Here is a 13,194-nt window from a genome sequence, read left to right as displayed (position 1 = left end):
TAACCACGTTTTGGCTATTGCTTTTGTCTACTAAGATTAAACAAGTGGTTTGTATTGTTAGTTGGATAACACTCCTTCACCCCATCACTCATGTTGTGTTCCCTGATCCTCAGGCGGCGGAGCAGAGCTGGAGCTGGAGCAGATATCCTGAGCACTCAACATATCTGATCTTTGCAATTATGACTGAAAACTTAAGGTGAGATCTGATTATGATCTTAATCTGACACTTTCAGTTTCAACCACTGGTTTAGTATAGACAGAAGTCATGCTATTGAAAAAAAAATGGTTTGTTGGTTTCTCATCAAAGCTGATGCAATCAAAATAATTGATTAACCACCATCAAACACAAATCATAAATTGTAAATCATACATTGCATTTATTCATTAAATGACCCAGACACTGGCAGAAAACAAACAAAAAAACAGAATAGTTCTGCTTAGCAAGATTAGAAACTACTGAAACAACACTCTCAGAAAAAAGGTGAGCTCTCAATGGTGCATCACCTTTTTGTCCATTTAGGTACTAAAATGCACACTTAATGGGTAAATAAGATACAAAGGTGTACTTTATGAAAAGGTACTGCACATGCCAGTTTGTGTACCTTTTTTTCTGAGAGTGAAGGACTGCTTCACTGCAGGATCACTGTATGAGATCATCAAGCACACAAAGTATATACTATTTCATTTTTTCATACTAATATCACTTTTTGATTGAGACCTTTTTGTCAAAAATCAGCATTAAAGGGGTCATGACATGAGAAATCAATTTTGCCTTGATCTTTTGGCATATAAGAGGTCTCTGTACCATTAAAACATCCTGCAAGTTTCATAGCTTTAAATGTCCCCAATATGGTCTGGCACTTGCACTCTCAGACACTTGCACTTCCGCGAGTGACGTCACTTGCAGTCTTTTTTATTTTGTTAAATTTATTGACTTCTATTTATTGATTATAAAAAATAATCAATAAATAGAACAAAATAAAAAAATTTAAAAGACTGCAAGTGACGTCACTCGCAGAAGCGCAAGTGTCTGATAGTGCAAGTGCAAGTCTGCAGCCAGACCCTTCTCAGATGACGTCACCAGGGCACAAATATTTGCATAAACACTGCCTCCAGAGCAAGACATCGACCTAGGCCCTAACCTCCGCCGTTCAGTCGCTAACACCTGATCATCACGCTGAATGCGAGTGTTGCGACGCGTCAAAAGCAAACAGAAATTGCAGTCACTGCCGATATCTTGTCCTCACTGGATACAGCACTGTAAAAAAAAAAAAGAAAAGTTGTTTCAACTTAAAATAATTTGTTAGCCCGCTGACTTAAATTTTTTAGTTTATACAACTAAAATATTCCAGTTGTCCAATTTTAAGTCAGCGGGGGTAACAAATTATTTTAATTTGAAGCAACTTTTTGGAACAAATTTTTACAGTGAGTATAGAGATGCGCGTTCACTTTTTGACACAGTCCACACACTTGAATCTGTTGCAATCAGGCAAATGGAGTGAAAGAACGTTCGCTTTGATGCGTTTGGTTTAAACAGCTTGTTCGTGTCTTTGTACAGATATCAGAAGGATCCCAGCATAAGGAACAAGTGGATAGTTTAGTTTTAATGGCACCCCAGATCATGTTAGAGGATTGATCAGAGGATTTTGTTTTGAAATCGAGGCACAGTGCCATGGAGAGTTCACAAAGAAACATTTGTTGAAAGATGAAGCGGTACTAGATCTGACTGCAGCTGCATCACTAACCGTAAGTAAATTAATTCTTAATGCTTTGTCTGGAAATGACCGTTTTCTTTTGATTATGTTGTCAAAACACTCAAAACATGCAATAGCGAGGGAGTGTTGATACCGTTTCCTATGCAGTGACATTAGCAGTGGCCGATTACTGAGAAGCCTTAAAGGACCCGGCCCTTTTAAAAACAGGCTGTTTCTGAGAAAGGTTCAGAATGAGGGTTAAAAAAAAAAAAAAAAGGAACATTTTAAAATGATTTAAAAAAAAAAATCCATGTCATGACCCCTTTAATGATTTTAGTATTTTGTAGTAAAGTGGCTTCCATGTAGTGCAAAAATCAAAGGTTTCATGTGAGCATACATGAGAAATCCTTGCAACGACATGTTGATCACACAGACTGGCACCTCAGACGCACTCGCACCGTCACACACTGACACCTCAGACGCACTCGCACCGTCACACACTGACACCTCAGACGCACTCGCACCGTCACGCACTGACACCTCAGAAACACTCGCACGGCACACACTCACACAGACATAGTACTGACACCTCAGACACAGATACACACTCAAACAGACACTATTGACACCTTAGTAACACACTAACGAACTGCCATCAAATGCAAGCATCCAGCAGTAAACACATTCTCATGCACAAACTGTTTTTTCTACCAAACAGATCAAACCACATTTCTGTACAGATGTTAATAATCAATACCACAGCAGAGTTCACTTTGTCACCTTTTGACAACAAGTTTGCATCTATGTTTTGCAAATGTGAAAATGCTGCAATGAAAATGCTCATCCATAGACCACAGTGGCTGAGGGCGTTGCAGGAGGTTCCCGATGAAGATGATCAGACAATAAATGTCTTGTATTTAGAACAGCATCAAAGTTTGATCATCTTCTGATTTTGATTGGTGCATATACCACATGATCCTCTTCAACTTTCTGTAAAACCAAACAAACAATTATAACACAATATATAATAATAATAATAATGATAACAATAACAAAAATATTAATACTAAATGTAATGTTTTTTTTTAACCAAGTCTTTTATAAACACACGGTGTGGTTGTGTGATAGTGATTGTTATGTTATGAAAGCTCATTACTGCCTTATGCCTGTTGCAATAATCAATATATTGAGTTATTGCACAATATATGCAAAATGCGGACAAGTTAAAAGAAGGCAACATTTGAGCCCCTATAGTGTTTTCCTTACAACTCCAGACTCCAGTATGAGTCAAAGAATCGACTCAAAGCCACACTTCACAGTTCTGGTGCATATGTGAATGTAACAACGCACAATGGTGCTCTCTCACAGCCAGCGTAAAGGGAGTTTCACAAAGGAGAGAATGCATTTTTGCATTCCGCTTGTGCTGATTATTTATTTATTTATTTTTGGATGTTTTTCTGTGTAAGCGTGCATTAGATGGATGCGTATATTATCATTACATATTTAGTGGCATAAAATGGTCTTAAAATGACAATAATACCAAATTATTTCTGGGACAATACATTGCAAAAGTAGTTATTGTGACAATAAGAAAAAAAAGTAATGCTCTGGTAAATCATAATAATAAAAAAAGGAAAATTATATTAAAAAAAAAATGTGATTAAAAATGACAAATTATAACATAAGTCAGATAATGATATATGCAAGTTAAAATTAGTATGTAATAATTTCAACATTTTCAATTAGAATTTTAACTTGTTAGTCGCATTATTTAAACTTTGTATATGAGATTTTCAGCTTTTAATTTATGATTTTGAATTCTCATACTTTCAATGTCATAATTTCTGTGATTTACCAGAACATTATTATTTTTTTTTTCTTAAGTAGTTGAATTGAACTTATATATTATCCAGACAAAATCAAAAGTACACACTGCTCTACATTAGACTCTCTTCTAAAAGTATAAGGCAACAGTTTACACTAAGGTTTCATTAGTTAACAGTACTTAACTACTTTAGTTAACATAAACTGAGAATGAACAATACTTCTACAGCATTTAAAAAAAAAAGAAGTTAATATTAAATTAAACATTTGCTAATGCGTTATTAAAATTAAAAATAGTTTGTTAACATAAGTTAATGCACTGTGAACTAATAGTGAACAACTGTACTTTTTATTAACTAACATTAACAAAGATTAATAAATACTGTACTAAATGTATTGTTCATTGTTATTTCATGTTAGGTAATAAATTAACTAATGTTAAATGACACCTTATTGTAAAGTGATACCAATTATACAAATACTCAAGAAATTAACAATAAATTGTCTTACTGATTTCGGTGCGCTTCTTTTGCAGAATGTCGTCTCGGCATAAGTGATCTCTTCTTCACAAGTCTCAGCTGTTTTAACTAATAACATGCAAAAACTCAGTCATAATTAGATCTGGTTCTTCACAGTCTGTTATTATTAGGGCTTTCAAATTTAACACCAAAGTAACACTCAAAGATTTGAAAAAAGGCATTAACAAATTAATTATAGCCATTAGGCAATAGGCCTATAACACAAATAGTTTCTAAAAGAGTGTTTATCATTACATCTAGAGAGACACATAAATCACACATTAATTTATACATAAATCAAACACAAATGTGATGTTTAACAAAGCAAAGTATTTTACAATCTTTTTTTATTTAATCAGCACTTAAGTTCAACAAGCCCAACAAAAGATATGTAAGATTACATGTAAGATTATGTTCATAAAATGGAGATGAGGTAAAATATTTTTTTTTCTTGTTTTTTTTGTGTGAGTGGGATTATTAAAGAAGGACGTTCAGTGTCATTATAAACAAATAGACATTTATTATAACAATAAAGTATGAAAATAATTGTAATTAAATTATAAAATAGGGCTATCCATTGGCTAAAATAGTGAGAACATATTTTTGAATAATTATTTCTGATTTGACCTGTTTAAAAGGAGATGGTAATACTTGCCTTCTTGATCAGTTTTTCTGTGTTTCCTGCAGATGCAGAAGATCACAACTACAGCAACTATCAACAGAGATCCAGCAGCAGAAACAGAGATCAACACTATCAGAGAAACTGGAGGAACTGAAGTAGAATAAAACAGAGAACGTGTTTAATGTAAGTGATTGAATCAGTCTGATCTACAACAGAAGACAGAGATCAGCTCAATGAATAAACACATATATCAGCGCTGCTGTACCTGCACATGTGTGACAGAGTTTCCTGATGTCCAGATGTTGAGTCTGGTTGCTGATGGGATTGTTGAGCACACAGCTGTAGGTGTTTTTATCCTGATATTCCACCTCCAGAGGTAGAGAGAGACTGATGCTGAGATCAGACACACTGATGCTGGACAATAAACTGTTTCCTTTGTACCAGGAGAGAGTCACATGACCCACATTCACCACTGAACACAGCAATGAACAATTCTGCTGTGATGATGATGATGATGATGATGAAGAACATTGTGAAGAATTACTCTTGATGACAGGAACAGGCAGACGAGCTGAAAACATGAGAATAAGAGGAATATGAACACATTCTCTGATTTTCAACATTGTGAATTGTAGTGAATCTGTAGATTTAGTGTTGAGTGAGTGTTTAGTGTGTTGACGGTCACTGAATGTGTCTGTCATCTCAAAATATAAAATAAATAAATATTTGACTATGTAAATAGAATATGTGAACATTTTGACAAGTGATCTCTACTCACCGTAGACAGAAACGTTGAATGTTTTTGATGTCTTTTTTGCTCCAGTTATCTGTAGTTCGTAACATCCAGCATGTTTAGTTGTGATGTTTGTGATGGTCAGAGATCCAGTTTGATTGTCCAGCTTCAGTCTGTCTCTGAATCTCCCATCAAGAGCATCAGATGAGACGTTTTGCTTCTTTTTGTTTATTCTAGCAATTTGTTTCTTTTCAGCTCCATATTTCCACAGTATGTTGTCGCGTTCATGTATTTCAGTAAGATCAGTGTTTAGAGTAACAGAATCTCCCTCCATCACTGACACTGAGTCACCAAACACACCTGATGAACAGATTGTACATGGATTAAATCCTCTGATGGCTGACAAACCCTGAAATCAGCTTCATTTACATGTGAAGTTACAGAAACCCGCTACTGTTACCAATACAGAGACTGTTAGAATCAAACAGACAGAGAAAACACTGAAGCAGCACTTACGAATTGCTGAAAATATACTTAAAATAGAAATTAGTAGAGTATATGGCAGCATAATTTATGAAACAGGAGAAAAAACACATATAACAATCTACAACAACCCCGAGCCCCCTTCATAGTAGCTTAATGCTACAGTTCTACAACAAGAATTATCTATTTCAAAAATGTCAGTTTTAAACACACAGTGATACACTATATTCACACTAAATACCTTATTGATGCAACACATCTTTAATCTTAAATTTGTTTTAAAGTGTAGAGGACAATCAATGTTTAAAGTTTCATAATTGATTGACAATAAATACATGATAATTATTGCTGATTGAAAGTACAGTTTTAATTGTTCTAAATATATATATATATATATATATATATATATATATATATATATATATATATATATATATATATATATATATATATATATATATATTTATGTTAATAAATTAGAGATTTAGATCATTAGTTCACTGGATAGTCTTCCATGAACTATAAAGTTACCTATAGTTTCCATGACATTTGTAGATTTATGATAGCTTATGATAGCTGCAGAAGTATTTTGAAATAAGTAATACTAATAATTATGTTACATACCTCCTTTAGACTGCAAAACAGTAGCCATGCGACGAGATATACATAAACACACACACACATATATACATATATATATACTTTTTTTTTTTTTTTAAGAAATGTATTTTTAAAAGGACAACATATGGCTGATATTCGAAAGCAGCTCAACAGAAAGTTCACAGTTTCTGAACATTCACTGATTCACTGTAATGGATTTCCATTATTATTCATGACCTTTTCCATACCTGGAAACTTTCCGAAAACCCCAAAAGAGACCTGAATTCAGAGTTAGTAAATATTGTATTATTTTCATTATTCATTTTGGTACATTTTTTTTACTTACCAGACAGACTCCAGCAGCACAGACAGTACAAGACAAACTTGTGAAACATTTTCTTCAGTGGTTCAGTGTGTGATCTAACAGAACTGTTAAAAGGTTGCGTGAATCCTCCCCTGACAGCGTGTCACAGTTTAATTCCTGTTTGCCCATATTTGGTTTTGTTCCGGTTCTTCTCATTAGTTCATTATTAGTCTATCATCGTTCATTCACCTGTGTTTATTAATCATCTTGTTTGCTCCTTCGGTCCCATTCCTTTATAAGTCCTCAGTTCTCCCCTTTTTGTTGTCTCTGCTTAATGTTGATTAAAGGTTTAAAGTGTGTTGATGCTACTTCGTTCTCCTGATCCTTTATTTTATTTGTCTACAACCACGAATACCGTAACTCAGCGTTTGACCCTCCTAGTTCACATCCTGCATTTGCATATGATATAATATTATATGTCATCTAGCCCTTATTAAGATTTTTACTGGATTTAATGGATAAAAAATATTGTTGACTTTTATCAAGTGTTCATATTAGAAGGGTTCATATCACTGCCTCAGTGACAGATTTTCTTCTGAGAACGTAGTTAGCTACCTGACTGTGTGAAATGGATACAGGTAGAACACCATTGCGTGAATTGTGGATGAACTACATTTCATGGTGAACATATAGTGATTTTAAAATTGTATATTTATTCAAAATTTTAGTGAATGGAAAAACCCAGAATACAAATTTAAAACCGTGTTACGGTCTCACAGTACAGGCTTTACTTTACTAGAGTCAAACTGAAACCAGCTGTGGTTAATATTCTAATTTTGATCCATTGGGTGGACAAACATATGTCAGTGACTGGGCATTCAGAGCATGAATATTTAATTTGTAGGTGACAAGTTTCTTCCTGTGCTGCTACTATTTACAGCGTTGTAAGTTTCTTTAATTTACTGGAGAAAAAAAAAAAAACATTAGAAACTGCTAAAAAAAAATGGCAAAATCATCTGTCACACTTTAGTATAGGGTCCAGTTCTTACTAACTTCACGCCATTACCAGCAATCCATGAAATGGGCCCAAGATCACTGAGAATGGTAGAAAGTGGCCTGGTCTGATGAATCAAGATTTCAATGCCGATTACATGATTCAATGATACGGCACCTTTATGCACTGTTGAGTGGACACAGGCCAGCATCAAAGGCAGTGTTATGCGAGATGTCTATAATCTAAGTGTAGCTACTCCATTTGATGATATGCGGAACACTGGAGGTCGACAAATGCGCTCTTCATGTCCAGTGTCTGCTCTATTTTTCCTATAGAGGAAATTCCTATTTGTTATCTACTGATAACAAATATTTTTGAACACTTTTAAACCAACGCTGGGCTATCCCATTCCCTCTCGCTCACAAGTGTTTGTCAATTGTTGCAGTCGCTATTTTGTTGTTGTTCCCTCTCTTTAGTTTTGTTTTCTACTGTGAAGCAACGGCCCGGGACAGTGTTGCCACCTTGTGGAACAACTGATTACTGCTAAAATTCAATGCGCATGTGCGACCTGTGCATACAAAAATATGACGAAATTCGTGTCTGTATGCTGACCCTTGTGTATGCATAAAAAGTGAAGTATACTTTGGGCTTTACCACAGGATAATGCATCATACCACACTGTCAGAATCATCAAGGAGTGGTTTGAGGAACATGATGGTGAATTTCTATCAATGCCTTGGCCTCCAAATTCACCTGACACGAACCCAATAGAACTTTGTTGTTCGACTTGGAAAAGTGGGATTGCGCAACCACCACCCTGCAATATACAGGAACTGGAGGACCAGTTGTTGACATTATGGTACCAGATACATAAGACACCACCTCGACGAATCAATGCCTCGTCGCATGGCTACTGTTTTGCAGTCTAAAGGAGGTCCTGCAGGTTATTAGGTGGCCATAATGTAATGGTTCATTGGTGTATAGATCTAATAAAAATCTATTATAATCTCTCATCTAGGAATATTGGATTTAGATATTTTACTAGATCTCGTCAGAAGACATCTATTTTGTTTACTAAAGCTGCCAGTAGACTATAGACTCGTACCCAAAACCAGCTTCAAAAACAAAACTATTTCACAGCACTTTAATTTCAAGTGTCTAAAGATCAACAGCACCATCAACTTTAGGAGCTTCAGTGTTTCTATCACTGCTGACTATAGTTTAGTCATTCACTGCATTTTCATTTGAGGAATGCAAAACATACATTTTTAAATCAGTCCAATAAATGAAAAAGTGAGCTTTGAACATAACAAAGATCATCTCTATCAACTTCACATGCACATCAAGTGACAGCAAAGTTTGGAGACACAATTTTCATATTATGTGTTATGTCACATGACACTTGCAGTCAACTGTTGCATAGTGCTGTAATGCTGTTTTAGCTGCTGTTATTTAAAACACACCAGATGGTGCCACTTGAAAATAAATGACAGTATAACGATATTTTATTCCAATAAACTGAAGTAATCTGTGTTTAATTGAGTTTGTTGTTGTTGTTATTATATATTATTATAAACTGCAGTGACTATGAAAACAGCAACATCTACTTATAGTGCCCTCTATTGTATAAAATGTGAATTTGTGTTGCTTTTTTGCTTTGGACACTAGAGAGCGATGATGTCCTTGTGCTGAGTTTGCCAGTTTTCTCTTCATACTGTGATAAAGGATTGTTGAAAATCTGACAGTAATCAGTGTTAAGTGCTGTAAGGTTACCCCTGCTTGCCTTAAATTTCTGAAAATAATTAACTGTTAGTTAAAAATAATCAAAAAGTAATCACATGTAATCAGTCACATTAGATTTAAATAAAGTGCATGAAATAATTACACTACTTATTACATTTTAAATAGGGTAACTTGTAATCTGTAACCTATTACATTTACAAAGTAACATTCCCAACACTGAATACAACTTAGGACAGTGCATGCCAAAAATAAATAAAAATAAATAATCAATGTGGCACAAACAGCAGAGAATAAATATGAACTAAAAGGTGTGAGTCAGGGCTCATATGAGCTCTCTAGGACATGTTTCATATTTCTAAGTTGAGAAATCTGTTCTCTGAGGTGAATAAAACAGAGCAATTAAAAAAAGGATAAGCGTTTTAAGGCACCACTTTCTCATTATCTCTCTTCAACCACGACAAATACGGAAGTAAATCTAACCCCAGATGATAAAGATTTGACTCTCTTTCTTCCGGTGTTATGCAGAAAGGGGCTGACGGTTTCCGTTCACGTTCATTGTATGAAAAAAGGTGATAATGATCGACGACAGGCTGTCATTCTGCCTAATAGAACTCATGCAGGATTATTACGGTGAGTAAATTATTATTATTATTATGGACGATCTAATCATTGAATATAATAATAGTAAGCAATAAAAATAATAATAATTTATCTTCATTCACGTAACACGAGTTCGTTTATTCAATAGCCTAGTATTCATGCATCGAAAGTGAAAGTGATATAATGTGACAACATAATAAGCAGTTAATAAATCGTAGTTGAAAAGCATGTTAATACCACTTAAAACAATAATGTTAACGGTTGATCATTGTGATCGGATCACCGAAAACGTGGTGTTACTTTCATCTCATCTCACTTTGCGTCTTCTCAGCCAATCATCGTGGAGAGTGACTCTCTCTCTCTCTCTCTCTCTCTCTCTCTCTCTCTCTCTCTCTCTCTCGAGCACAATTGAACGTTCCTGCCGCGTTTAGGTCGAAGTTTCCAAACCGAGGTCATTAACTAGGTAGCCTACAAAGGTAGGCCTATGCCTAGTTATTTATCTATTGTGGTAATTTACAGTTTGTGTCAAAAAGTTGTTGATCTAGATCAGAGGTTTTCAAACTTTTTTGTCAGCCGAACCCCTTTGACATAAATTATTTAATTAAAGTACCCTGATATTTTAATTAAATATTTCAATCATTTAATTGCACATTTGCACAATAGTTTAACTTTAAAAACAATTTTGTATCAGTTTTAAAGATTCAGTAATATTTATATAGCTATTGTTATTATAATTTTTTTTTTTTAAATCATATTACTTTAATTTACAAATTTTTTCACAATACTTTTTTTAAATAGGGTTTTCCAAAAAGATAATTATTTTATACATTTAAGATTTTACATTTACATGACAGTTGTATAAACCTGTAACATACATTTGCAAAAACTTTTTAATGTATTTATTTTTGTTATTTTTTATGAATTCGCTAATGGTATACATTTGTAGACATACCTTGTAACAACTCATGAACCCCCTGCAATTCCCTCACGAACCACCAGGGGTTTGCGAACCCCACTTTGGGAAACCCTGGTCTAGATAAATAGCTTTTTTCTGTACGTTTGACACATTTTCTTCCAAATACAATCATTTTGAGCTTCTGGTACGATACTTGGACATTTCCAATCCGGCACACTGTCTTGTTCTGCTTCTCCAGAATGAATAGGCCTATATATAATTAGTTTAATTTTCCGAATACAGTGCACAGCATAAATGAGTTCACCCCCTCTGAATAAATATAAATATGTATTTTCTTAATGATCACTAATATAATTCATAGAAAGATGGCAAAATTAAAAAGTATTAAACATATGCTTAATAAAAAAGTATTAGATGAGTAAATTAGCCAATTTTGTTTAAATGAAGGATTGCAGAAATGAGTACACCCTAGATTTAATAAAGCAAATGTATAATATTCTAGTAGGTACTTAGTATGTCCTCCAGAACTTTAAGTGCTCTGACCCTCTTGGCAAGGTCATGACAAATTTTCACATCTGTCCTGTTTAACTCCTGGAGGACGACCTCCTTGAATGCTCTGGTCTTTGATGGGGAGTTTTGCTCAGCTCGTCTCTACAGAATCCCCCACAGCTGCTCAAGAGTATTAAGATTGAGTGAAATACATGTCGACTCAAGGATTTTCACCTTAGGAGAATGAATATCTTCATTGTCATGCTGAAAAAATTCCCAATAATGCAGGGAATGAGGGGAGGGTAGCATCTTCTGTTTCAAGTTTTTGTGGTGTGTGAATTCATGACAGCATTGATAAAGCACAACTCCCTCACACCTTACTCCTCCTCTAGCAACACCAGAATCCGTAGTAGAGGGGGTGGCCAAGATGGCGTCGTAGCAAGACAGGTTTGCAGGAGCTCTTAAAAACTTTGCTCAGATCCCGTTTTTTTTATTTTTATTTTTTTTTAACAGTTCATGTTCAGAACTAACTGGAAAGATACAGTTTATATTATATATATCAGTTTATATATAATTTTTTTTTTACTATTTGAGCTATACTGAAGACGCTTTTGCCAGCTCGTCGCTAATAATAATAATTCACGTGCTTTTGCTATAAATTGCTGTGCTGACTTGCGAATATGGAGGATAAAGAAGAAACTCTCCTTGCTACGCACAGCTATGCAAAGAGAACTATAAACGCTGAATTGGATGCAGTTGGACAGTCTGAGTTCACGCTTTTACCCGATACACCTGAACCGAACCCTGCGAAAAAAGTAAAGAATAAAATTAAAGAATTAATTGCTAGCTATTGGAAAGCAGCCACAATTCAAAATTCTTTTGGTACCAATTGGGAGCTTTCTAAGTTTGAGACAGGTGTTTATTTAAGAAAAGCTGGAACACTTTTAGCCAAAAAAAAAAGGAAGGGTTCTTGAAGACAACCTAATCGTGAAATGATCTCAGTCTAATAATTTTGATTGCACGTCTCTAGAGGAAAGATCTGAAATTGCAGTTTTACAAATTAAATTGATGAATTGTACTTATCAAAGGCTAGGGGTGCTTATATAAGATCCAGGAAAAAATAGCTCGAAGACGGAGAACTCAATTCCGCATATTTTTTTAAGCTAGAAAAGCATAATTTTACCCTCTCAACAATTGAACAACTTTGTGTTGAAGGCAAAATTGTTAAAGATCCAAAGGAAATAGCAAACTACAGTGCCAATTTTTATAAGAATCTTTATAGTTCAAGGTATTCAGAGCAGACAACGTCCTTATTACTAGACTCGGTCAATTATGTTAAGGTTATATCTGAAAGTGACAGATTTTTCTGTGATAGCATTGTTACTCCTGAGGAAGTACAAAGAGCAATTAAGAGATTGAAAAACAATAAGTCCCCAGGGTGTGATGGATTTACAGCTGAGCTGTACAAATTATTTGCTGATGAATTTACTCCCTTTTTAACTCAGGTTTTTAGAGAAAGTATTGAAAAAGAGGCTTTACCTCCTACATTGATGCAAGCTATCATAACTTTAATTCCTAAACCTAAGAAAGATCTTACCAATTTAGACAACTGGCGACCCATCACGCTCCTTAACAATTACTATAAAATCTTCGCCATAATATTTGCTAAAAGAC

General features: G+C 34.6%; 1 protein-coding gene across 1 annotated transcript; it reads right to left on the bottom strand.

The window, feature by feature from the left end:
* Positions 1 to 354: 354 nt before the first annotated feature.
* On the bottom strand, positions 355 to 6,874 carry LOC306875054 (SLAM family member 9-like). The gene is made up of 6 exons (XM_079425432.1): positions 6,821 to 6,874; positions 5,437 to 5,751; positions 4,924 to 5,229; positions 4,692 to 4,808; positions 4,029 to 4,105; positions 355 to 2,684 (listed from the first exon to the last, which is right to left on the bottom strand). Exons 1-6 carry the CDS (start codon positions 6,867 to 6,869, stop codon positions 2,634 to 2,636), a joined length of 915 nt encoding a protein of 304 aa, XP_079281558.1. The 5' UTR covers positions 6,870 to 6,874; the 3' UTR covers positions 355 to 2,633.
* Between the last annotated feature and the right edge of the window lie 6,320 nt (positions 6,875 to 13,194).

This window comes from Barbus barbus (assembly GCF_936440315.1).
Source record: "Barbus barbus genome assembly, chromosome: 9".
NCBI classification, from domain to species: domain Eukaryota; kingdom Metazoa; phylum Chordata; class Actinopteri; order Cypriniformes; family Cyprinidae; genus Barbus; species Barbus barbus.
This window is presented reverse-complemented; position numbering and strand designations above follow the sequence as displayed.